At 45.7% G+C, this 26,595-nt stretch overlaps 1 protein-coding gene across 9 annotated transcripts in view; it reads left to right on the top strand.

Annotated features, from left to right (window-relative positions):
- USF1 (upstream transcription factor 1) overlaps window positions 1-26,595 on the top strand; it is a 57,378-nt gene that overhangs the window by 7,348 nt on the left and 23,435 nt on the right. For 4 of the 9 annotated variants that reach the window (XM_030187117.1, XM_030187112.1, XM_030187114.1 and 1 more), the window contains exons 2-6: window positions 15,152-15,230; window positions 16,528-16,577; window positions 19,491-19,603; window positions 21,296-21,400; window positions 22,325-22,523. In XM_030187117.1, coding sequence (XP_030042977.1) covers window positions 15,223-15,230; window positions 16,528-16,577; window positions 19,491-19,603; window positions 21,296-21,400; window positions 22,325-22,523 — 475 coding nt within the window. In that variant the 5' untranslated portion in view covers window positions 15,152-15,222. Of the gene's footprint in view, window positions 1-15,151; window positions 15,231-16,527; window positions 16,578-19,488; window positions 19,604-21,295; window positions 21,401-22,324; window positions 22,524-26,595 lie in introns of those variants that run through there. The other 5 variants (XM_030187118.1, XM_030187115.1, XM_030187116.1 and 2 more) reach the window with 4 other exon arrangements.

Below are 26,595 nucleotides of genomic sequence, written 5' to 3'. Positions count from 1 at the left end.
ATGCTGAAATCTTCTGCCCAGTGTGTGGTAGTGGCCAAAAAAAGCAAACAGGATGCTAGGAATTATTAGGAAAGGAATACAAAATAAGACCAATAATATAATGCCTCTATATTACTCCAGGGTGCGATCTTACATTGAGTATTCCATTCAGTTCTGATCGCCGTATCGCAAAAAGTTATAGCGGAATTAGAAAAGGTCCAAAGAAGAGCAACCAAAATGATAAAGGGGATGGAACACCTCCCATATGAGGAAAGGCTGAAGAGAAGACTATGGGGAGATACGATTGAGGTCTATAAAATCCTGAGTGATATAGAACAGGTAGAAGTGAATTTTTCACTCTTTCAAAAAGTACAAATACCGGGAGACACAATTAAATTACTTGGAAATACTTTTAAAACAAGTAGGAGGAAATACTTTTTCACTCAAAGAACAGTTAAGCTCTGGAGCTCTCTGCTGGATGATGTGGTAATAGCAGTTAAGTGTATCTGGGTTTGGAAAAGTTCCTGGAGGAAAAGCCCATAGTCTTCTATTGAGGCAGACATGGGGAAGTCACTGCTTGCCCCGGGATTGGTAGCATGGAATGGTGCTACTAATTGGGTTTCTGCCAGGTACTTGTGACCTGGATTGGCCACTGTTGGAAACAGGGTACTGGGCTAGGTGGACCAATGGTCTGACCCAGTATGGCTATTCTTATGTTCTAAATATCAAAAGCTTTGCTGAAATCCAAGCAAACCACATCCAGCACATCACCTTGATCTAATTAGTTACCCAACTATAGAAATCAGATTCATTTGGTACAGGCTCCCTCCTGTAAAATCTTGATGTTTTGGATCATAAAGGCCACTGAATTCTAGATACTTCTCTATTCTTTGTTTCAGCAGTTTCCATTAATTTTCCACCAACATCAGACAATTGGCTTGTAGCCAACTGACTCTTCCAGTCTGCACATTTACCTTGTCCATACTACAAAGAGATATCCCAGATGCAGAAGCTTGACCTCTTGTAGCTTTTATAGTATTTCCTCATATGTTCTCTACTGTCCTGGAAAGATGACCACAGAAGACCTCATTCAAAGCCCAGAACCCCCACCTGCGGCCACCAAGCGGCATAATACAGAGAGCTACACAGTTTTGCCTTTTCACATCTACCTAGACAGCCACCGTCAGTCTGACAGTGTTGTATCCTAAGAAATTATAGTCTGCCGGTACCAACCAGAACCTGCCCTGTAAGTGACGCCTATAGATCAGGTACCGCGTACAGTTCAAGCTTCTCCTCCTAACCTACAAATGCACTCGATCTGCAGCCCCTCCCTACCTCTCTACCCTCATCTCCCCTTACATTCCTACCCGTAACCTCCGCTCTCAAGACAAATCCCTCCTTTCAGTATCCTTCTCCACCACCGCCAACTCCAGGCTCCGCCCTTTCTGCCTCACCTCACCTGCTTGGAATAATCTCCCTGAGCCCATACGCCAGGCCCCTTCCCTGCCCATCTTCAAATCCTTGCTAAAGCCCATCTCTTCAATGTCGCCTTTGGCACCTAACTACTATTCAAGAAATCTAGACTACCCCAACTTGTCATTTCATCCTTTAGATTGTAAGCTCCTTTGAGCAGGGACTGCCCCTTTTTGTTAAATTGTACAGCGCTGCGTAACCCTAGTAGTGCTATAGAAATGTCAAGTAGTAGTAATGTGAAGAGGAATTTCAGCAAGGACTCACCCGAGCCTGAGAGCCATTAAACATAAGTGCCGTTAATACGGCTTCTTACGATGCTCGCCTTACATCGTAATTCTCAAAATGTGGAATAAATTATACAATACAAATCAAAAGTGCTCAAACTGCACACTATATCGCTATAACCAAAATTTTTTTTTTATCAGGGATGCCATAAGTTCAAAAGTAGTTCAAATGCGAACATTTGTTTTAAAGCTGGCACTTGCCCTTATTGTCACTGCTACCCTGTTATCCATGTGAGAATGTGGCCTACTTGTCCTCGGAGAATGCGAAGATACTTACCTGTAGCAGGTATTCTCTGAGGACAGCAGGCCATTCATTCCCGCCTCCACTTGGAGTAGATTCCATGCTATAGTACTGTACTATTGGTCCCGTGCTCTCACGGTGGGTGGGAAGTCACATGCATGTGCATGATGGGGATGCGAGCGCTCTTAATATATTTACTTTTAATTCTTCGCACTGGGTGATGTGGATGATGTCACCCACATGTGAGAATGATTTGCCTGCTGTCCTTGGCGAATACCTGCTTTAGGTAAATACTAGCCGTTAACTACTACTACTACTTACCATTTCTGTAGCGCTACCAGACGTTAAGCCCGTTAGATCGCTCTGCTGCTGCCTGCAGTGCTTCCACACGGAGGTGAGAGGCGCTGTCAGGTCAGTTCAGGGGGCCCGATACGGAGGGGAGCGGCGGCGGGGATGGGGGGGAGGGTGGAGGTTGGTGCGCGCGATGTTCGTTTCCAGGCTCCAGCGGCAGCGTCCGACAGTCCGACTCCGTTTTCTTCTCTGTTCCGCCCTCTGATGTCATCACGTCTTGACGCGAGAGCGGGACAGAGAGGGAAGTCTGTACTGCGCATTTGCAGGTGAGTCGGTCACTTGCCATTTATATGTTTGATTTTCGCTATATAGTTTGCATTTTGAACGCTTTGCACTTATTCTTTGTGTTGTATAATTTATTGCACATTTTGAGGAGAATTATGATGTAAAGAGAGGCTGCAGTGGCCTAGTGGTTAGGGTGGTGGACTTTGGTCCTGGGGAACTGAGGAACTGAATTTGATTCCCACTTCAGGCACAGGCAGCTCCTTGTGACTCTGGGCAAGTCACTTAACCCTCCATTGCCCCATGTAAGCCACATTGAGCCAGCCATGAGTGGGAAAGCGCAGGGTACAAATGTAACAAAAATAAAATAGATACTATTGGAGATTCTACATGGAATGTTACTACTATTGGAGATTTTGGTGATCTGCAAGGGCAGGCTTCTACATGGAATGTTGCTACTATTGGAGATTCTACATGGAATGTTGCTACTATTGGAGATTCTACATGGAATGTTGCTATTCCACTAGCAACATTCCATGTAGAAGGATGCGCAGGCTTCTGTTTCTGTGAGTCTGACGTCCTGCACATACGTGTAGGACGTCAGACTCTCAGAAGCAGAAGCCTGTGCGGCCACATTGGTGATCTGCAAGGGCCGACTTCTACATGGAATGTTGGAATAGCAACATTCCATGTAGAATCTCAAATAGTAGCAACAGTGGAAGTCACTTAACCCTCCATTGCCCCATGTAAGCCGCATTGAGCCTGCCATGAGTGGGAAAGCGCGGGGTACAAATGTAACAAAAATAAATCATAAGAAGCCGTATGTATTAATGGCATTTATGTTTAGTGGCTTTCAGACTCGATTGAGGCCTTGCTGAAACTCCTCTTCACATTCTAAACATTATTAATAGGGGGTCATCTATCACTTACAGGGCAGGTTATTGTGTAAGCTCTTTTTGGCGACGGTGATCCCAGACGTCGTGTTTCAGAACACGGCTCTATGCATTATTGATTGTATTTCAGCAGTTTCATTTGAAGATTAGTCACATCTGTGGCTTTTTTGAGAGAGAGATTTGACTGCATTTGACCCCTGACGCAGGTGCATGTGTGCCGAAACACAGCCCGTGTCGGGTCGATTTATTAACAGTTCTTGATTGTTCCAGTCCTGAAGGCCCTTTTATGCTTCTTTTTGTTTTATTATTGTGTAAGATATATTTTTGTACCTCCCTTATATATTGTTTTGGTTGCTGGGTATTTTAGTATTCCTAGGTACCAACCAGAAGGCACAAGTCTATTCCTTCTCTTGGGCATTTGGACTATGGGTGTAACAATACTTAGTTTTGCAGTTTGGGAGTGTGAGGTGTGATTAGATTGTTCTGTTTATTTCTGTTTTTAATTTTTATTTTAGTTTATACTAAGGTTTTGGGTGTGGTATATTTGGATCTATGTGTATTGCTATTTCTGTTTGTGTATAGTTGTAGTTCGAAATCTTGTACTCTTCTAAGGCAAGGCAGAATTAAAGCCTGAAAATAAATAAACCTGGCTAGATCTTGGCCTGCAGCAAGGGTAGGCTATGCTTCCTTTCTCCACTTTTTATTTTGTACTTCATACCACTCCCCTTGCCTCTGCTCCTGAAGGCATGAAGGGGTGGTGTGTTTGCAATACTGCAATGCACCAGTCTCTTTCCTGCTAGACTAGGTCCATCAAGTCTGCCCAACTTCATTCTGGATAATTTTGTGGCCCGATGGCCGCACCACCATAAAGACTTTGGGCTCAGTTTCTGGGCCAGGAACAGCTAGGGAGTTCCAGCTCGCACTCCAGTGACACTGGCTGGCTGGTGGTCAACTTGCAGTTGTACTAGGTTCTGAAGGAAGCCATGCATCCTCAGTGTATCTCCTCCCCGCCTCTGCGGAAAGAATAAAGATTTGACTCTTGAGCCAGATTTTTATATTTGAGGTATTTGAATGTGTCTGACATATTTCCCCATCTCTGATTTCCTCTAGACATTTGGTGCAGATTCCACACCATTTTGCTAGCCTTCTTTCTGGATAGTTTAGAAACCTTAGGTGATTGTCAAAACTCTTAGTACCAGTGCTGGGTAGGGAGAAAGAACAGGGGGTGAGGGGGTGTACAAAGTTTTAAAAAAATTATATATATACTAGTAAAAAAGGCCCGTTTCTCTGAGCAATGAAACGGGCGCTAGCAAGGTTTACCTACGGCAGCATGGGGAAGGGTGCAGGTGGGTATTTTTTTTTTGGAGGGCGGTAGCTTCGGGGTCCCGGCGGATCAGGTGTTCGGACTGCACTCCTCCCCCTTCGTAGCTCGGTGTTTTTCGCTGTGCATTGGGGGGGGGAGGCCCTGCGTAGGCCGCTGTTTCTTGCAGTGCGTGGGGGGGGGGGGTAGCGTCGGAGGGCGGTGGAACTGGCGATTGGCTAAGTGTCATAGCCCCGCCCTCCATGTCATCACGTTGTGACGTGAGGGCGGGGCAGACACTCATGGGATCTTGCAACTACAAATTTACATTTAGAATGTTGGGGTTGTGAATTATGTGTGGATGGGGCGTGTCTGAGGGCGGGTCTATGAGTGAGAGTGAGTGGTGCTGACAGCCTAGAAGACTACAGGGCTTCAGTGTTTCCCTGCCACACAGTGAGGTTCAGAACATTGGAGGTGAGAATTGTTTATATAGATATATATAACTTTAAAATCCATAAAGATTCTGCTGCTGTTCCCTCGGGTGCTGGGGTTTTTTTTCCATTCCAGTTTCAGATTTTACTTCTTCCCAGTGTGGGCTGGGGCTGCACCCAAGGCTTCGCCCCCACTCCAGTAGCCACTGGCCCAGGCACCACTGCAGTTTCTGAAAAGGTGACTGCCGCGTCTTCCCAAATCTAGATCTGTCATTGGCGTCATGCACCAGGTTCCAGATTTAGTCACCCTGGCCCATTTGTTTTGTTTTCCCTAGTCTTGCCACCTTCAGCCTGTTTATATTCTTTAAGAGGTCTGGCATAAGGAATCGGTCAGAGTATTTTAGGTCAGGCTGTTGTTTTGGCTTTTGTGTTGTCACTTTACCCTTTTGCATCCTCAAACGATCCTTCCATCTCCAGGGATCTATTAAACAGATCTATAGAGGACCTGCCAGAACATTTCTGAACTTGTTGTACATATCCTGTCTGTACTCTGTTTTCTCCACTTCATTTTTCTAGTTTCACGGAAACCTCATCTGTGAATGGTGTGACACCTTTATTTCCATATGCACCCCTGCCAATAATCTGCAGTTCTTCTCCTCTCCTTTCTTCAGTGAATATCAAACAGAAGGTTTTTTTTGTATTATTATTTTTTTTATTAACTCATCACCCTCCACACAGTTGCATTTCTCCTCTTCCATACAGTCCCATCTTTGCATTCCCTTTTTTCACTGATGTACCTGAGAAAGGTCTTGCCACCTTACTGCGTTGTCTTTGCAGTCCTTTCTTCCACCCTCATCTTCGCCTTCCTGACTCCTTCCCTGTTTCTTCTTGCTTTATCAGAGGTTTGGTCAGGTGTTGATTGGAGATCTGTATTCGTGGAATACCCCTGTCGTGATCCTTGTGCAGTAAATATTTGGTTTGGATTAGATGCACAATAGATGTCATCAAGACCAGTTTTATTAGAGGATGACAATTTACGCTCGCATTAAATATGTAGAGCTGGAAAAGAATACCTGTGTCGGACTTCTGTTAAGCCACTTGACATACCTGAAAAAATCTGGCATTGAATGGACATAGAATGGAAAGATACGAGTGGAGGCAGACGCATACATATAGGGTGATCTCATAAACCTTCCTCCCTTTAGAAAGTATGCTTAAAAGGCCAAACAAAGCAACCATCAAAATAGCAACCACCGACAAAAAAAAAAATCTATATATTTCCACCCTGTGCATGTATAATTTTTCACTGAAGTCCCTGTGATGCTCATTAGATTGTAAGCCCTCTGGGGACAAGGAAATGCGTACTATACTTGAATGTAACGTGGCTTGAGCTACTACTGAAAAGACATGAACTAAATCCAAATAAGTAAGATACATTTTAATGTCAAAACTAGTGAATTTATTTTTCTTTTTTATCCCTTAGGGTTTTTGGTGTTAGTCACTGACTGGCAAGTTTATGAGTTACGACTACTACTACTACTATTTAGCATTTCTATAGTGCTACAAGGCATACGCAGCGCTGCACAAACATAGAAGAAAGACAGGCCCTGCTCAAAGAGCTTACAATCTTGTTATCTGAGATTAAGTACATATGTCTTTGGTTTTGTGCTCTAATTTCGACACACAAGAGAAAGTGATGCTAACTGATTTATGGCAGCTGAAAATGCATTCACCTAACATAGTAAATGACAGCAGGTAGACCCGCATGGTGCATCAAGTCTGCCCAAGGTGGCCAGATCCGCGCCCGCCATCTGGGTTCTCCCCTTTCCCCCATATTGTTTACATTTTTTTCTGTGCTCGTTGGGGTATGTGTTGGAAAGTAATGTTTTTTTGTTATGAACCCTAGAAAGATCAATCTCTGCAGTAGAACTTGATGGAATAAGTACGGAAATATCATCTGCATAACTGTTTAAGGGCCAGATGCACTAAACTTAACGAGCAAGTAGTAAACCCTGGCATGCACTAAAGACTTTTTTCCGACGACGGTAGCAGCTAACGAAAACGGAATGCAGATGAGCAAATTGTGTACATAAGTACATAAGTACATAAGTAGTGCCATACCGGGAAAGACCAAAGGTCCATCTAGCCCAGCATCCTGTCACCGACAGTGGCCAATCCAGGTCAAGGGCACCTGGCACGCTCCCCAAACGTAAAAACATTCCAGACAAGTTATACCTAAAAATGCGGAATTTTTCCAAGTCCATTTAATAGCGGTCTATGGACTTGTCCTTTAGGAATCTATCTAACCCCTTTTTAAACTCCGTCAAGCTAACCGCCCGTACCACGTTCTCCGGTAATGAATTCCAGAGTCTAATTACACGTTGGGTGAAGAAAAATTTTCTCCGATTCGTTTTAAATTTACCACACTGTAGCTTCAACTCATGCCCTCTAGTCCTAGTATTTTTGGATAGCGTGAACAGTCGCTTCACATCCACCCGATCCATTCCACTCATTATTTTATACACTTCTATCATATCTCCCCTCAGCCGTCTCTTCTCCAAGCTGAAAAGCCCTAGCCTTCTCAGCCTCTCTTCATAGGAAAGTCGTCCCATCCCCACTATCATTTTCGTCGCCCTTCGCTGTACCTTTTCCAATTCTACTATATCTTTTTTGAGATACGGAGACCAGTACTGAACACAATACTCCAGGTGCGGTCGCACCATGGAGCGATACAACGGCATTATAACATCCGCACACCTGGACTCCATACCCTTCCTAATAACACCCAACATTCTATTCGCTTTCCTAGCCGCAGCAGCACACTGAGCAGAAGGTTTCAGCGTATCATCGACGACGACACCCAGATCCCTTTCTTGATCCGTAACTCCTAACGCGGAACCTTGCAAGACGTAGCTATAATTCGGGTTCCTCTTACCCACATGCATCACTTTGCACTTGTCAACATTGAACTTCATCTGCCACTTGCACGCCCATTCTCCCAGTCTCGCAAGGTCCTCCTGTAATCGTTCACATTGTAATGAGATGCACTAACCTTAACGCTGGAAAATCTAACGAGAGGTCTGTACATCTCGTTGGGGCTGCGCGGGATTGGAAAAATGATTAAAATGTAAAAAAGAAAAATCGGGGGGGGGGGGGGGGGGGGGAAACGGCCAAGTGCTCGTCAGGAGCGTCCTTTATCGACGTTCTTCACTATATATTAAAAAAAAAAAAAATCAAACAGGCTCTGATGCTGCAGGTTCTTTTTTGGACATTAATCAACCCCCCGGAATAATAAAAACGTCTTTTCTGGCAGTGCCTCACTCAGCTCAGATACCAGGAAGTCTCTGAGCCAATCACAACGCGTTTAGCTCAGAGACTTCCTGGTCTCTCAGCTGTGAAGCACTGCCAAAAAAGACGTTTTTATTATTAAAAATGGGGGGATGATGGCCAGAAATTTTTTAATTTTTTTATTATTACATTTGTACCCCGCACTTTCCCACTCATAGCAGGTTCAATGCGGCTTACATATTATATACAGGTACTTATTTGTACCTGGGGCAATGGAGGGTTAAGTGGCTCGCCCAGAGTCACAAGGAGCTGCCTGTGCCTGCAGTGGGAATCGAACCCAGTTCCCCAGGACCGAAGTCCACCACGCTAACCACTAGGCCATCCAAAAAAAAACGTCCATTTTGGCCCCTTGCAATAATAAAAATATTATTTTTGGCAGTGCTTCACAGCTGAGAGACCAGGCAGTCTCTGAGCCAATCACAGCGAGTTTAGCCGAGCTAAACGCGTTGTGATTGGCTCAGAGACTTCCTGGTATCTGAGCTGAGTGAAGCACTGCCAGAAAAGACGTTTTTATTATTGCAAGGGGCCAAAATGGACGTTTTTTTTGGATGGCCGGCCATTCCCCCCTTTTTAATAATAATAATGTCTTTTTTGGCAGTGCTTCACGGCTGAGAGACTTCCTGGTATCTGAGTTGAGTGAAGCACTGCCAGAAAAGACGTTTTTATTATTGCAAGGGGGGACAGACGGCCAAAATGGGCGGTTTTTTTGAATGGGCGTCCTCAACTGCACCTCTGCTGGATCGAGCCGCATCAGAGGGGGGTGAGCAGTGCGGCATCTTCGGGCGGCACAGGGAGGTGTATTTGGCATGCACAGAGCAGCCAGCATAACGCTTGGCTGCTCTGTGCATGCACGACCGGCCAATTGGCCGACTGTTTAACGATGGAATAGAGAATTCAAGTGAGCTACGAGCAGCTCATTTGCATTCCTATTCCTTGATGCATGCCCGTTCCTTACCGATTCACTAAGGGAATTGGTAAGGGAAGGGCTCTAACGATTGATTAGTGCATCTAGCTCTAAGTGTATAAATTTACTAGAAGAATGGATGTTTAGCCATAAGTTAAAATTCAGTACTGATAAGACCAAATTTCTGTGTGTTTGACAGTAAGCCAGATTTGATTCCCAGTTCTATTTGTATAAATCAAGTAGAATGGAAACTGTCCACATTGATAAAGATCTTGGGTCTTTTGACAGTTCAGTGTCTATGGAAGCCCGAATCTCCTTCCTAGTAAAGAAATATTTTTTTCTGATGAAGAAATTTCGCTTCATCTGAAACTACTTTGAGATAGATCAGTTCAAACTCCTGGTACAGGCGCTCTTATTCTCACAATTAGATTACTGTAATCTTGGTTACTTGGGCTGTACTAAGGGTCAACTGAAATGGCTACAGATTCTGCAGAACACAACAGTAGGCCTGGTTTTTGGCTTAGCTAAATACAACAGAATTTCTTTATTTTATGTTAAACTTGATTGGTTGCCCATTGAGGCTAGAGTTCTTTTTAAATTGGCCTGTTTTTTTAAACATAAGATATTACATAGACTGGTGCCAAAATATTTACCATATTTTTCGGACTATAAGACGCACCGGACCATAAGACGCACCTAGGCTTTAGAGGAGGAAAATAGGAAAAAAATGTTGAAACAGATAGCATGGAGGAGATCTGCTGGAGGACCACAGGTTGTGCAACACTCTTGTATGGGGACAGCAGTTTTGCACAACCTGTGTGGCTCTGCAGTGGAATTTGTCCTCCCCTGCCGTTCATGTCCAACGATTCTCCTCTGCCCTGCCCTCCCCTCCATGTCCAGCTATTCTCCTCCCCTCCCCATGTCCAGCAATTCATTCAAACCCCCACCCACCCACCCGGTTGCCTGTCTGCCCTCAGCTCCCCAATTTCTGTTCGTGCAACCGTGCTCCCTGCCTTGAAATCTTTAATTTACATACCCAAAGTTGCGGCGAACCAGCAGTAAGTAAAAGCAGCAGGCAGGCTTACCTCCTCGTCGCTTCCGTTCCCTCTCAGCGCTTCCTGCCCTCGCGGAAAGGAAATTACATCAGAGGAAGGCGGGACGCGCTGAGAGGGAAGGGAAAGCGACGAGAAGGCGAGCCTGCCTGCTGCTTTTACTGCTGGTTCGCCGTGACTTTGGGTAAATTAAAGATTTCAAAACGGAGCACGGGTGCACGAACGGAAGGGAGCGGGTAGGTGAGCCAGACCTCACAAAAAAAAGCACTGGGTGGAGTTGAGGCACGCCGTGCGAGGCCCTATGTGGTCGCAGTGCTCTCCTTGGCCTAATATCGGCTCTGCCACCCCCCCCCCCCCCCCCCACACACAGCGAGCATGTACGCTACATTCAGACTATAAGATGCACCCACATTTTCCTCCCAAATTTGGGGGGAAAAAGTGCGTTTTATAGTCTGAAAAATACGGTATAATCTCATTTCCAGTTTGCTGTCTTCCTTAAAAGTCAGAAGGCTAAATTGCCCAACTGTGTTTTCCTTTCCTTCCTCAAGAGGATGGAAAAGACTAAAAATGTTTGAAACAACACTGGCATTTCAAGCTGCCAGTCATTGGAAAGAGTTTGCTGGGACATTTCAGGTTATCTCATTCTTTCCTATCATTTAGGAAGAATATTAAGACTTTGCTCTTTCAGAAATTCATACTACTAAACGATTTTTAACCATAATTCTAATTTTAGTTGTTCATCTTTTTTTAACTGTCTTCCCAGAGGATTGTTTTGACTCTTGATGCTGTCATCCCCTGCTTTGAACTGCAAGGTGTAAGCGGGATATAAGACCAGATGTTATGTTATGTAAACACTAGTTGTCAACCATATAGACAGCCAAACATGAGGGAGTCCTGGTTATAGTAGTAAACAAAGCACAAAAGGGCCTCCAGAACTGGAACAAGGGTACAATCTTTAATGAAATGGACCAGACACGGGCCGTGTTTCGGCGAACAAAAGCGCCTGCCCCAGGGGTCTAACAAGACAAAGAATAAAAAATCAACCTATATAATATATAATCTCTCTATATAAAAGGCAACACCAACGTTCTATGAAGCCTCCAGCCTGAAGTGTGAAGGGGGCGAGATATCCAGTTTCCCTATGAGTGTCTGCCCCGCCCTCTCTGTAACAGTCAGTGAAGGAAAACAGCAGAGCACGAAATCAAATCGCTGGCTCTGTAACAGTGAAGGACTCAGAGGGGGGAGGGGAGAGAGGGCAGAGGGCAGGGACACACACACTCCCACATGCACACAGAAGAAAACATTGCTAGCCCCCGTTTCATTTGCATCAGAAACGGGGCTTTTTTACTAGTATAATATAATATATATTTAAAGCATATATATATAAAATTAAAAAGTGACCTTGTATCCATGCATATCAAGTCATACATAACTGATAATAATAAAAGATAATATATAGTTATAATATCAAATCATAAACTTAGAAAGTGTCCTTATATGTAACCTGTCATAAACAAATGAGCTTGTGTTCATGCATGTAATAATATATAAACTGTTATTGTAACAAACATGAATATACATATATAATGTTGATTAAAACTTCATGCTTACATGTGATGTGTTCTGTATAGATACTTAACATGCATATATTTGAATAAAGTAACGAAAGATACAGTAACAAAAAATATATGCTGAAATCTGTATTCCTTACCAATCTAGTGTTCCTTAAAATTGGAAATAACCCAGATTGGCCTTTTATAAATAACTGTTAAAAAATGCATAAAAGTACATAAGTCATTTGTAAGAGCATAAAATAAAATCTGCACACATTTGATCACATTGCTCCAACTTAAACTTAATACTGTTATATATGGCTCGATATGCATGAATACAAGGTCACTTTTTAATGTTATATAGTTTAACAATTTTTCACTATAGATACATGTTTATATGTTTAGGTGACAGTATGTATGGTAACCATGTATTATATATGTTGATTTTTTATTCTTTGCTTTGTTAGACCCCTGAGGCAGGCGCTTTTGTTCGCCGAAACACGGCCCGTGTCTGGTCCATTTCATTAAAGCTTATTCCATTGTTCCAGTTCTGGAGGCCCTTTTGTGCTTTGTTTGCTACTTTGGTTTGTGTACTTTTGGACCCTCTCTTTTTTGGAGTCTTGGTTATAGCTATATATAATCCCCAAGAATTGCTGACGATATTCAACTTACCAATCAAGGTGTCATCGCCTCTCTCTCCCCCCCCCCTCACTCGCAGCACACGATAATAAGGTGTTTACAACTCTGAAGTTGCCAAATCTTCCCACCATTCTTGCCCAACATATAACGCCTCAACAGTGAGTGTTGGAGTAGCCTAATGGTTAGTGCAGCGGGCTTTGATCCTGGCAATCTGGGTTCAATTCCCACTGCAGCTCCTTGTGACCTTGGGCAAGTCACCTAACCCCCTGGTACAAAGATTGTGAGCCCTCATTCTACCAGATTGCCATCTCTGGAAAAGGGACAGGACAGTGGTAGAACTAGAGCGCATGAATTGAAGTTGAAAGGGGGTAGACTTGGGAATAATGTCAGGAAGTATTTTGTTCACTGAGAGGGTGGTAGATGCCTGGAATGCCCTGCCGCAGGAGTTGGTGGAGATGAAAACGGTAACGGAATTCAAAAATGTTTGGGACAAACACAAAGGAATCCTGTTTAGAAAGATTGGATCCAAAGATTAGTAGTAGTAGTAACAGCCATGTTGTATTTCCATCCCCTGTGTCTGTCCCATTCATTTTTTAATTTGCTCACTGATTTTTGACTCTACCACTTCTCCTAGAAAGGCATATTTCCTGACCTTACCGCCTAAGTCTATCTCCCTGCAACCTCCATTCATTTCCTCTAATTATCCCGCCCCTATGTCTCTGGAGCAAAACACGTCTGATCCTGTAAAGACACTGTTAAGTGAGTGATTTGTCCAGTGTGCATTGAAATGTAGCCATAAAATGAATATTTACTAACTTTACAGCTACACCAGAGGAGGAGAGAGACATTGGTCACTTCATGGCCCTACAAATTGGGCACCGGTTGCTTTTTTGTATGTTATATCTTTATTGGAATTTACGGAATTAGACACAAGCTTCAAAAAGAGGAAGTAATCTATAAACTATGTCCATACAGTAATCATCACATCCCGTCTGCGCGCAACCTTGGAGTCATCTTTGACTCCGCTCTCTCCTTCTCTGCTCATATTCAGCAGATTGCCAAAACCTGTCATTTCTTTCTCTATAATATTAACAAAATTTGCCCTTTCCTCTCCGAGGACGCTGCCAGGGCCCTTACCCCCACACCCTTATCACCTCTCGCCTAGACTCCTGTAATTTGCTTCTCGCTGGTCTCCCGCTCAGCCATATATCTCCTCTTCAATCTGTCCAAAACTCTGCTGCGCGTCTTATATTCCGCCAGAGTCGCTATACTCACGTTAGCCCTCTCCTCAAGTCGCTTCACTGGCTCCCTATCCGCTTCCGCATACGGTTCAAACTTCTGCTTTTGACCTACAAGTGCATCAACTCCGCAGCTCCTCAGTACCTTTCCGCTCTCATCTCTCCCTACACTCCTCCCCGTGAACTCCGTTCGCTGGGTAAATGTCTCCTGTTGCCTCCCTTCTCCCCCACTGCTAACTCCCGGCTCCGTTCCTTCTATCTCGCTGCTCCCTATGCCTGGAATAGACTCCCTGAGCCGGTACGTCAGGCTCAGTCTCTGGCTGTCTTCAAGTCTAGGCTTAAAGCCCACCTCTTTGCTACTGCTTTCGACTCCTAACCATGACTCTCTTACTCAACACCCTCACTTATCACCCCTACCACTGCAATTTCCCCACCCCTAGCAGTCTGTTCAATTTAGATTGTAAGCTCTGTCGAGCAGGGACTGTCTTTTCATGTTCATTTGTACAGTGCTGCGTAAGTCTAGTAGCGCTATAGAAATGTTTAATAGTAGTAGTAATAGCATTGGGTAAGGTAAGACATTGGCTGCCAGGGATGTTACAGCCGGTATAAGTTGGGACTTTGAATCCAGGGATGATATGTCCGTACTTTTTAACAGTAACAGCAAGACCCATTTGTCTCTCATCTCTGTCCCAAAGCCCAGATTCAGGAGATGGTAAAAATCTAGGACTAAGAAAATCAGAGATAAATGAAGGGGGGGGGGGGGGGGGGAAGGGAAATGTAGATAGAACAATTAAATGGGTGAAAATAGTTCAGCAAAACTCCAAGCATCGCCCTGCTTATAAGGAAAAGAATTTCTTGCCCTGTAGATTTTTCAAGCCCTACTTAATGGCCAGACCAATCTGAGAATTCTCTTAAAACAATATACATGTGTTTCGGAGACTGTATGTGTCCTTTCTTCATATGTGACATCTCAAACACATGCAGCTGGAGTTTAAACATATTACACCTGGTTTCCCATTCAATTGATTTTTTATACCATTCAGGAACATAATTCACATGTCATACTTTTTACGTGCTACCTCCTTTCATATTGTTCCCTTTCTCTTTTACTTCTCCCCCCCCCCCCCCCCCCCCCACTTAAATGGACATACAGTTACAGGATATCAAAATCTATTTAAGGCAGATTGTTCATAACAGATGATTGCTTGGATTCTTATATATTTGTGTGTGTTTCCCACTGCAGGCATTAAAATTTGAGCTTGTGAGCTGGCTGGTGTAGCGAGGAGGTGGTCTTCTGCTGTGTGACAGGGAGAGATGAAGGGGTAAGTACAAGACAGCTACCTTCTGTACCTAGACCACTGTTGTCGTCCCTCTTTCTTTCATGAGACTCCAGAGTCATGTTAGTGAGATTAAAAAGTGCTCCTGTCTGCAGAGTAACTCATTAGCGTCCATAGGGCTTTTTTAGGTTGTTGGGTTTTTTAAGGATATCTCCAAAGTGCAATAAATTACTTCGCACACTATAGAGAATCCTAAGAAAGGAGATCTATGCATATGTGATGCATGTTGAGCAGACTGAACAGACAATACAGATCTTTATCTGCTGTCATCTACTGTGTTACATTAACTTGGACGGGGTCTTTTACTAAAGATTAGCTTGAGTTATCTGCAGCAGGGCCCATAGGAATAAAATGGAACCTTCTGCAGATAACTCGAGCTAACCTTTAGTAAAAGACCCCCCTGGGTTTGCAGTAAATTGTTTATTTTATGGAGCATGTTCAGGAAAAACTGTCCGTATGTTCTCCACACCCCACTATGGGGAAATTGAGATCAGGATTTTATTCATTCACTAGGAAAAAGGCCCGTTTCTGTAACCAATGAAGCGGGTGCTAGGAGGCAATCCCCCACCATCCCTCGGTGTTCCACAGTCTGCCCTTCCTCCGTTTTCGACCCCCCCTTCCCGCCGAAAACCACCCCCTGCCGTCGTCGTCGACTGCCTGTGCTGACGGGGGACCCAAACCCCCGACATCCGTTCTGCCCTTCGCGGATCTTCTCTTCAAGTTTCTGTGCGTGCGTCTGACGTTCTGTCGCAAGCACAGAAACTTGAAGAGAAGATCATTGAGGAGCCAGCACCGCGAAAGGCAGAACAGGACTTCGGCTTTCGGGGGTTTGGGTCCCCCATCAGCACAGGTAGTCGACAACGGAGGCGGGGCGGTTTTCGGCGGGAAGGGGGGGGGTCGACAGGGTCGCGGAAGGGGGGGTCCAGGGGGCCGTAACGCGGGGGTGACAGCTGATTCCGAGGCAGGGGGAGGAGTACCCTACTCCTCCCCTTGCCTCGGAATCAGCTGTCACTGACGTCAGTGCGTGCCTGCCTAGCAGACCACCTCCGAGGGAGGCACGGTCCCAGGCACATTCGAACGTTGGAGAGGAGAATTATTTTATAGGATGAGGCACTGCTGCTTTAAAAACAGGATAAGGTTTTTTGTTTTTTTTAACTCTAGTCTGGTGAGCAGATTTTTAAACTTGTCATCTCAGGTCAAACAGCACCTCTATGTGGACAGCAAGGGAAATGTAATTTTAACTTCTAGTGTATATGTAACATTGTGTTTTTTCTGCTTGCAGACAGCAGAAAACAACTGAATCTGAAGAGGGAGCAATACAGGTTCAAGAAGGTGTATTATTTTTCACTAATTTAGATTTGTTAATTTACAGAGCTGTGTCAAGATATCTGGTGCGATTGTTCTTGTTAAATTTGCCTGTGCTCAAAGGGAAGGAAAACTTCAACCATAAAAGTCTTTCTTTCAAAATGTTTTATGATTATCTCAGTCTACCTACCAACTCATCTGAAAATAACCAGCAGAATAACATCACCCAAGCAATCATATCCTCAATCACTTCCCCAGCCCCTCCCCACCTCTCCTGCATCTGGCATGGCAAAAAAGGAGGTCTTTAGCTTTCTCCTAAAACTTAAAAAAAAATCTAATTCTTGCAGAAATGTGGGTCTGAAGGGCACATGCTGTGAGAGGAGACATGGAAAGAAATACTTTAACATTTATAATAGCTGAATGGGAATTGCGGGCATCCTGCGGAATCCACAGGATTCCCACAGGGATGGAAGAAGTTGCCACAGGGAGTGTAGCCAAAATTTCTGGTGACTCCAGAATGAGGCTTGGAATGCACTGAGAGAGGCAGTGCCAGAATGAGGTTTAGATCACTCATTGGTTGAATAATGAATACTACCCCAAAAAAAACCATGCGAGGCTGTTGGGGTGGGAGGGAACAGAGGGCTGTGAGAAAGTGAATAATAGCGTCGACTCCTGCCAGTACGGGTGAGGATGGAGGTAATTAATAATGAGAACGGACTTGGATCTTAGCAGGTATGGGTTAGATTCCGCTGGGGATGGGTGAAATTTCTGCCTGTGTGCAATTCTAATTCATAATGTGTTCCTGGGTATCTCTGTGGCATGAGAAAACTCTGACTTGTTAAGAGATGCATAAGCTGTTAAGAAAGTTTCAGACCCTGTGTGTTGGTAAGATGCTTGAACTAGGAATTCAGTTTGGACAATTAACGGCAGAGAAGGGAATAAGATTTTATATATATGTGTATATATATATATATATATACATACACATACACACTAGTAAAAAAGGCCCGTTTCTGACACAAATGAAATGGGCGCTAGCAAGGTTTTCCTCGGAGTGTGTATGTTTGAGAGAGTGTATGTGAGAGTGACTGTGTGTGAGAGAGAAGGTGAATGTGCGAGTGTGTGTGTGTGAGAGAGAGTGAGTCTGGGTGCGAGTGTGTCTGTGAGAGAGAGAGTGTGTGTGAGAATGAGATTGTGTAAAAGTGCGTATATGAGAGAGAGTGTGTTTCACACAGATACAGTGTGTGCGAGAGAGAGAGTGTGTATGAGACACAGACTCTCTGTGAGACTGAGTGTATGAGACCAAGAGAGTGTGTGAGTGACTGTGTAACACATAGAGAGTGAATGTGATACAGTGTGAGACATAGAGTGTGTGAGAGACAGTGTGTGAGAGTGAGAGAGAAAAAGACATTGACTGTGAGAGAGAGAGAGTGTGTGTATGACAGCGATACCTCCAGCCCCCCCCCCTCCCTCCCTCTCTCTGGTGTCAGGCCCCCCCCCCCCCCCCCCTCTCTCTCTGGTGTCTGAGCGTTACTGTGCAGGACGCTGAGCTCTGGCTGTGCTTCAAGGAACTGACCAATCCTAGTTAATAGAATGCACCTCCAACATTCTGAAGCCGAGAAACCTCGTGTGGTTGGTCACTTCTGCTTCTGACGAACCCGGAAGTACATGATGTCAAATCAGGAGATGGATACAGAGAGCAGGAATGCCTCAGCCATGCAGTCAGCTTCAGAATGTTGGAGGTGCGTTTTATTATATAGGATGTGTGTGTGTGTATATAATTTTTTATTTTTTTATTTTTTTAATTTAATGACGTGGCACAGGCATTAGGCCAGTAGTCTTCACTAAGTTTTAAGCTGAGGCCGCTTGGATTCTAATGAGCTGAAGGAGAGCTGCCAAATACCTGCTCATCCGGAGGCATGACACTACCAGTGTGTGTTGATGACATCCATCCCCACCAGCCTACCCTCAAACTTCATTGGGGGTATCCTTAAGATTGTCAGTATTTCCAAATGTCTTTTCAGAAATACCTTGTTCTTCAAGCATGCAGCTCTTTCCTCCCATCATTTTCCCCTTTCTGTCCTGAGCCTGGGTAGAGATGCAGAGTAGCAGAAAAACAAAACAAAACTGAAAGACAATGGGGGCTGCCTCAGAGTCTCCGGGCCCCTGGACCTTTCATTGAGGAACACTGCATTAGGCAGTAAGTTCAAAGTCATTTCTAATTAGAGTATGGGGTCTTTGAGGTAGTGACTTTTTTGCCTTTTTAAAAATATGACACCTGAAAGAAAAACAAACTTGAATATCAAATACAAACACTTTTTCCTAAATTTCTGGAGGGTTTTATGTTTAGCTACACTGCTCCCGGTGAGGTTTAATAGAAGCCTTGTGTATAAGAAGTTGCAGGAAGAGGTTAGAATGGTTTTAGAAACCAGTCTCAATATTGTGGCCCAGTGACAGCCCAGGGAAAACTTTTTGCTCATTTTCTGGACCATTAAGGGAGTCCCAGCTATCACCCCACAGTGACATCAACCGACTTGCAGTTGTCCTAGGTTCTGGAAGAAGCCATGCACCCCTCAGTCGGAAGTTTGTCTAGCCCAGTCATAGAGTGAGACGGGAGGCGAGAGAGAATGAAAATGGTAAGCCAGGGTAAGCAGTGAATGAAGACTTATGACACCATTGCTCCAGTGTGGGCCAGTTGCAGATTTGTAGGAAGGTCAAAGGAGCAGGAGAAAGTTGCCAGCCAAGTAAGTTAGAGGAAGGTGGGGATAGAGTTTAAGCACCAATTTTTTTTTTTTTTAATTTAAATTTTTTTCTCTCACCTGCGTTTACTCTTGTTTCTGGATTCTGTTCTCAACCTGAATTGATGTTCTGTTTTTCTTCCCCACGCCTTATCTCACCTGCCGTATGATTGTGCCTCCCTCCTGCTTTTCCTTGACTCAGTAGCGACAGGAGAGGATCCAACCAGCGTTGCTATTGCCAGTATCCAGTCAGCTACCACCTTTCCTGATCCAAACATCAAGTATGTCTTCCGTACCGATAATGGTGGGACACAGGTATGGAGGCGGGACTGCTTTTGGTATATCTCTTCCTTCCCCCCCCCCCCCCCCCCCCCCCCCCCCCCCCCCCCCCCCCCCCGTTGTGGCAGCTGAGTTAATGTATGGAGCAGTAAGGTCCAAATGTCTCCCTTAGCTTCCCCTTTGCCCACGTGCATAAAAGAGAAATGAAATTTCTTGAGTCCCAAATGCAGTAAAATATCAAAGTCTTAGGCTGTTGGGATTTAATGGAGAGACATTTCTTTTTTGGTGGGGGGGGGGGGGGGGGTAGTATTTGGGTTCAGAATGGGAGAACCTTAGTGTTGCGGGTTCTGAGTTCCAGAAGACTTTGCACTTGAATTCTCTGTTGTGGTCACTCAGCAGGAAATTTACAAGTGCTTTCACTTCCCAGTATTTTGTGGTAAGTAGAGCTGGTTTAGGTGACTGTCTACAAGGTAACATCAGTCTGAGAAGTTCTTTTCTCCTTCCTTCCAGCCCTAGAGTACACAGAGCTCTGGTGTCTTTCATGGGCCAGCATATGCATCAGACACACAACTGGCCTACGCTTAGGGCTTCACTTTGTCAGCCAATTAGGGGTTCTTTGTGGGTACTCAAAAAAAAAAAATCATTGTTTTCATGCCACAGGTGCTATTTCTGGATACGTTTTTGCTGGAATCAAATACATATGTTAGTGCTTTCTCACTCTCCTCTAGGTTGTCTTCTATACTCTACTTAGTTTTTGTATTTTTTCTGCACTAAGGAAGTAATGTTTTTCCACCTTTTTCTTTTTGCTTTGGGAATGTTTTATTGTGTTCTAGTAAAAAAGGCCCGTTTAGGTATGAAAGGAAACGGGCGCTAGCAAGGTTCCCCCCCCCTCCCCCAAGTCCCACAGCCCCCTTTCCTCCCCTCCGTTTTCCATGGCTTCCTCCCTCCGTCACTCTCCTTCACTCTGTTCTCCCTCCGAGTGCCAACCCCCCTCTCTTACCGGGTTCCCGTCGGCAGCATTGAAAAGCGAACAGACTCAGTGAGTCTACTGCCTTTCCTTCTCTGAGCTCTTCGCTCTGACTCTGGTCCCGCCCTCATTTCCTGTTTGCGCAAGGGCGGGACCAGAGTCAGAGCGAAGAGAAGGGAAAGCAGCATACTCGAAGGGATGTATGACGTCAGTGTTATCTACCGCACGTAGCAGACCACATCCGAGGGAGCCACGGTCCCAGGCAGCGTCAGAAAGTTGGAGGTGAGAATTATTATATAGGATCAGTTAAAACCAAAAATCAGAAGCTCCCCCTATAATTGAGCAAATGACTGACATGGGGACAAGGAAGCACAGTGCAGTTTTCTTGAACCAGGAAGATGGGGTATGGTGAGAGAGCTGATAAATGACGTCATGTTAGTGTGCAGAGCCTCTGACATCTTAATGCATGTGTATGTATATTTGTAAGCAGTTTATGTTGACACTTACCACCATCTTAGAGGTGATTTTGCTGTTCTGTGTCTCTGAACAACTGAGAAATGGCTCCTTTTTTGGGTTGGTTCGGCATGTTGTGATGGCAGATCACTGTGTAAGAATGGGCCCCTATGTCTTCCAGCTCAGGTTGCTGGTTTAATCTTAGCCCTGTTTTACTGGGAGCTGCTTGTGTATATCATGCCTTGTTTGCTTGCCTTGCAAAGGGAGTAGTAAGCTTGTTAGCTTGACCTGATCTTTACTTCCTTCAGCAGGTGATGTATCGTGTCATACAGGTAGCCGACGGCCAGTTGGATGGCCAGACAGAAGGCTCTGGTGCCATCAGCGGTTTCCCTGCCACACAGTCCATGACTCAGGTAGTGCTGATTAGCCATAGTTGCTAGATATTTAATAACAATGGTCTTTTCCTATCTCCTTAACTGGTCATGTTCACAGCTGGTTATTTAGCATCTGACAGGAGCTCTAGGCATTCCCAGGATTTGAAGGGTCCTCGTAAGTTTCCAGAATCGGTGCCCACCTCCAGTCTGTCACCTCTCGTTTAGACTACTGCAATCTGCTTCTTGCTGGCCTCCCACTTAGTCACCTCTCCCCTCTCCAGTCGGTTCAAAACTCTGCTGCCCATCTCGTCTTCCGCCAGGGTCGCTTTACTCATACTACCCCTCTCCTCAAGACCCTTTACTGGCTCCCTATCCGTTTTCGCATCCTGTTCAAACTTTTTCTACTAACCTATAAATGTACTCACTCTGCTGCTCCCCAGTATCTCTCCACACTCGTCCTTCCCTACACCCCTTCCCGTGCACTCCGCTCCATGGATAAATCCTTCTTATCTGTTCCCTTCTCCACTACTGCCAACTCCAGACTTCGCGCCTTCTGTCTCGCTGCACCCTACGCCTGGAATAAACTTCCTGAGCCCCTACGTCTTGCCCCATCCTTGGCCACGTTTAAATCTAGACTGAAAGCCCACCTCTTGACTCGTAACCACTCGCCTCCACCTACCCTCCTCTCCTCCTTCCCGTTCACATTAATTGATTTGATTTGCTTACTTTATTTATTTTTTGTCTATTAGATTGTAAGCTCTTTGAGCAGGGACTGTCTTTCTTCTATGTTTGTGCAGCGCTGCGTACGCCTTGTAGCGCTATAGAAATGCTAAATAGTAGTAGTAGTAGAGCTTGAAGAGCAGGTTAAGCTCCTTTTAGGGTGGGACTGTAGCTGAAGTCTAGAGTCCTTATATACTGACCACCACTAAAGCTTTTTTTAATTGTTTCATCCTTGCCCTCCAGGCCGTCATCCAGGGTGCATTCTCCAGTGAGGATGGTGTGGAGACAGACGCTGGCAGTACGGAAACCCACTATACCTACTTCCCCACAACTGAGGTTGCGGATACCAGCTCGTCCATTGGCCCTGGCGCCACTACTGCCACTGTGGTGACCACCCAGAACTCTGATGCTCTCCTAGGTCAAGCTGCACCTAGTGGCACAGGTTAGACCTTTCATTCAGTCTCTGCAAGTTGCGCTCCTTAGGGATTTAAACTCATGACTTCATGTATTTGCTTTCACCAGCCTGTAAGATTTCAAAGTGGAAGGGTGTAGAGAGGTGCGGTAGCCGTGTTAGTCCACTCTTAAAGGTTATCAATAGAAATCAAACAAAATAAAACATGGAAAAGAAAATAAGATGATACCTTTTTTATTGGCCTTAACTTAATACATTTCTTGATTAGCTTTCGAAGGTTGCCCTTCTTTGTCAGATCGGGTTCTACATGGAACGTTGCTACTCTTTGAGATTCTGATGTGGAATCTTGTCACTCTTTAGCATTCCGGAATCTTGCTATTCTTTGGGGTTCTACATGTAGAGAGATGTGGTAGCCGTGTTAGTCCACTCTTAAAGGTTATCAATAGAAATCAAACAAAATAAAACATGGAAAAGAAAATAGGATGATACCTTTTTTATTGGACATAACTTAATACATTTCTTGATTAGTTTTCGAAGGTTGCCCTTCTTTGTCAGATCGGGTTCTACATGGAACGTTGCTACTCTTTGAGATTCTGATGTGGAATCTTGTCACTCTTTAGCATTCCGGAATCTTGCTATTCTTTGGGGTTCTACATGTAGAGAGGTGTGGTAGCCGTGTTAGTCCACTCTTAAAGGTTATCAATAGAAATCAAACAAAATAAAACATGGAAAAGAAAATAAGATGATACCTTTTTTATTGGACATAACTTAATACATTTCTTGATTAGCTTTCGAAGGTTGCCCTTCTTCATTAGATCGGAAATAAGCAAATGTGTTAGTTGATAGTATATATAAGTGACGCTTCAAAGCATTTCAATGACAGTCTAGCAAGGTGGGGGTGGGTAGGAGGTATGTATGGGTACATCAAAGCATTTAATTTCATTGATAGTCTAACAGGATGGGTGTGGGTAGTTTTCTAGCCCATTATAAACCATAAAGTTGTATTTCTCTGTTTATCACCCTCCTCTCACCTACCCACACCCATCCTGTTAGAATATCAATGAAATGCTTTGATGTCCCCATGCATACCTCCTACCTACCCCCATCCTCCCACCCTGTCAGACTGTCAAAGTAATGCTTGGATGTTTCACTTATATATACTATCTGCTACCACATTTGCTTATGTCCGATTTGACGAAGAAGGGCAACCTTTGAAAGCTAATCAAGAAATGTATTAAGTTATGTCCAATAAAAAAGGTATCATCTTATTTTCTTTTTTATGTTTTATTTTGTTTGAAAAGTGGAAGGGGAAAGCACAGTATACTTGCTGTGAGAAAATAGTTTAGCGATGCATAGTCGCTGCCACCTTGCCTTAATATCTTTCAATTAGCCACTTGCTTTCATTCATTAGGTTTAAAGTAGATGTCTTCTGACACTGTATGTCTTAGTAGCCAAATAGCCACAAGCTCCTGCTAACACCCAGGCCATTACAGCATTGTTGAGTATTTTATTGATGGCAATCATAGATAGGGAAATGTGATTACCTTTTTTTTTAATCTGTTTGAAGGCATCCTTTCCTAAATTTAAAACAGTATTGAAAACTTATTATACTCAGGCCTTTGCTTCTGAGTGACTATTTGAGGACAAGGACCTCTGTAACAGCATCCATATTGCAATTCTGCACACCTGGGTCTTGTGTTTCGCATCCCCTCCTATTGTTCCCATCCTCTTTCCATAATATAAGTGTAACTGAATTTCTCCGAGGACAAGCAGGCTGCTTGTTCTCACTGATGGGTGACGTCCACGGCAGCCCCTCCAATCGGAAACTTCACTAGCAAAGTCCTTTGCTAGCCCTCGCGCGCCCGCGCGCACCGCGCATGCGCGGCCGTCTTCCCGCCCGAAACCGGCTCGAGCCGGCCAGTCTTCTTTTGTCCGCACTCGGTACGGTCGTGTTTTCGCCGTGTCGAGCCCCGGAAAGTCGACCTCGCGCGTCCAATTTGTTTTGAACGTGTTTTTTTCCTTCGGGAAAGCTTTGTCCTAGTCGGGAAGTGCTCCGGAAACCCCCCGCCGGGTTTCGTGTAAATCCTCCCCGTACTTCCAGCTTTTTTGCCCCGGTAAGTTTTCTTTCGTCGTCGGGGTAGGCCTCTTTTCGGCCTCGGTCGAGATTTTTTCTCCCTCTAAATTTGGTGCTTCAAATTTCGCCATTTCGGCTTTTGATTTCGCCGGCGTGATTTTTCCGCCCATGACATCGAAGCCTTCCAGCGGCTTCAAGAAGTGCACCCAGTGCGCCCGGGTTATCTCGCTCACTGATCGACACTCGTCGTGTCTTCAGTGTCTGGGGGCCGAGCACCGCCCTCAGAACTGCAGTCTGTGTTCCCTGCTTCAAAGGCGGACTCAGGTCGCGAGACTAGCCCAGTGGAACGTGTTGTTCTCGGGCTCTTCGTCGGCATCGGCACCGGGATCTTCGAGTGCATCGACGTCGTCAGCGTCCAGACCATCTTCCTCGGCCGCCCCTGCATCGAGTGCATCGAGGCATCGGGCCTCTGCATCGGCGCCGAGACATCGGATAGCTGCATCGACGTCGGTGGTACCAGGACCTCGTCTGCTGATGTCGTCGGACGGTGGTGCATCGGGTGGAGTGCAGGTGAGGGCTGTCCATTCCCCTGCTGGTGGCGGTGAGCCCTCGGGTGGGTCTCCGCCTACCCTGAGGGCTCCTGCGGTACAGCCCCCCCGAGATCGACCTTCTTCAGTCTCGGCCCCGAGGAAGCGACGGATGGATTCGACGTCCTCCTCGTCGGTGCCGGGGAGCTCCGGTGACATGCTTCGGAAGAAATCGAAGAAGCATCGACACCGGTCTCCTCCCCGTGTCGGCACCGAGAGCTCTGGGTCGCCGAGGGATTCGGCACCCAGCAGGCATCGGCACCGAGAGGACCGCTCACCCTCTGTTCAGGAGGTGTCGATGCGCTCCGCTCTGGACAGCCCGGAACAGCCTCCACGCCCGGAACAGGTACTGACGTCGACGCCTGCATCGACCTCTCAGCCTTTCTCTGCAGCCGCTCTAAACGAGAGCCTCCGGGCCGTTCTCCCAGAGATTCTGGGAGAGCTGTTGCGCCCTACCCCTCCGGTACCGGCGGTGCTTGCGCCACCGGTACCGTCGAGCGTGGCGCCGGCTGGCCCATCGCCCAGGTTGAGGTCCCCGACGTCGGTACCGCGTGCGGTACCGACCGCGGCCACCTCCCAGGAAGGCTCCCTGACTACGTCGGCGGAGGGAGCTTCGCCGATGCGGGCGAGGGAGTCTACCTCTCGACGCCCCCATCGTGGACGGGGTTCCACGGAGTCGAGCAGGGCGAGGTTGCAGACACAGGTCCGTGAACTTGTGTCTGACACCGAGGGTGAGGCCTCGTGGGAGGAAGAGGAAGATCCCAGATATTTCTCTGACGAGGAGTCTGAGGGTCTTCCGTCTGATCCCACTCCCTCTCCTGAGAGACAGCTTTCTCCTCCCGAGAGTCTGTCCTTTGCCTCCTTTGTCCGGGAGATGTCTACGGCCATCCCCTTCCCGGTGGTTGTGGAGGACGAGCCCAGGGCTGAAATGTTTGAGCTCCTGGACTATCCTTCTCCACCTAAGGAAGCGTCCACTGTTCCCTTGCACCATGTCCTGAAGAAGACATTGCTTGCGAACTGGACCAAGCCATTAACTAATCCCCACATTCCCAAGAAGATCGAGTCCCAGTACCGGATCCATGGGGACCCAGAGCTGATGCGCACTCAGTTGCCTCATGACTCTGGAGTTGTGGATTTGGCCCTAAAGAAGGCTAAGAGTTCTAGGGAACATGCTTCGGCGCCCCCGGGCAAGGACGCTAGAACCTTAGACTCCTTTGGGAGGAAGGCCTACCATTCCTCTATGCTCGTGTCCAAGATCCAGTCTTACCAGCTCTACACGAGCATACACATGCGGAATAATGTGCGGCAGTTGGCGGGCTTGGTTGATGCTCTTCCCCCTGAGCAAGCCAAGCCTTTTCAGGAGGTGGTCAGGCAGCTGAAGGCGTGCAGAAAATTCCTGGCCAGAGGAGTTTATGACACTTTTGATGTTGCGTCCAGGGCC

The sequence above is a fragment of the Microcaecilia unicolor genome, chromosome 14, assembly GCF_901765095.1.
Source record: "Microcaecilia unicolor chromosome 14, aMicUni1.1, whole genome shotgun sequence".
Taxonomy (NCBI): Eukaryota; Metazoa; Chordata; class Amphibia; order Gymnophiona; family Siphonopidae; genus Microcaecilia; species Microcaecilia unicolor.
The sequence above is the reverse complement of the archived record's forward strand: the minus strand, read 5'-3'. Positions and strand labels throughout refer to the sequence as shown.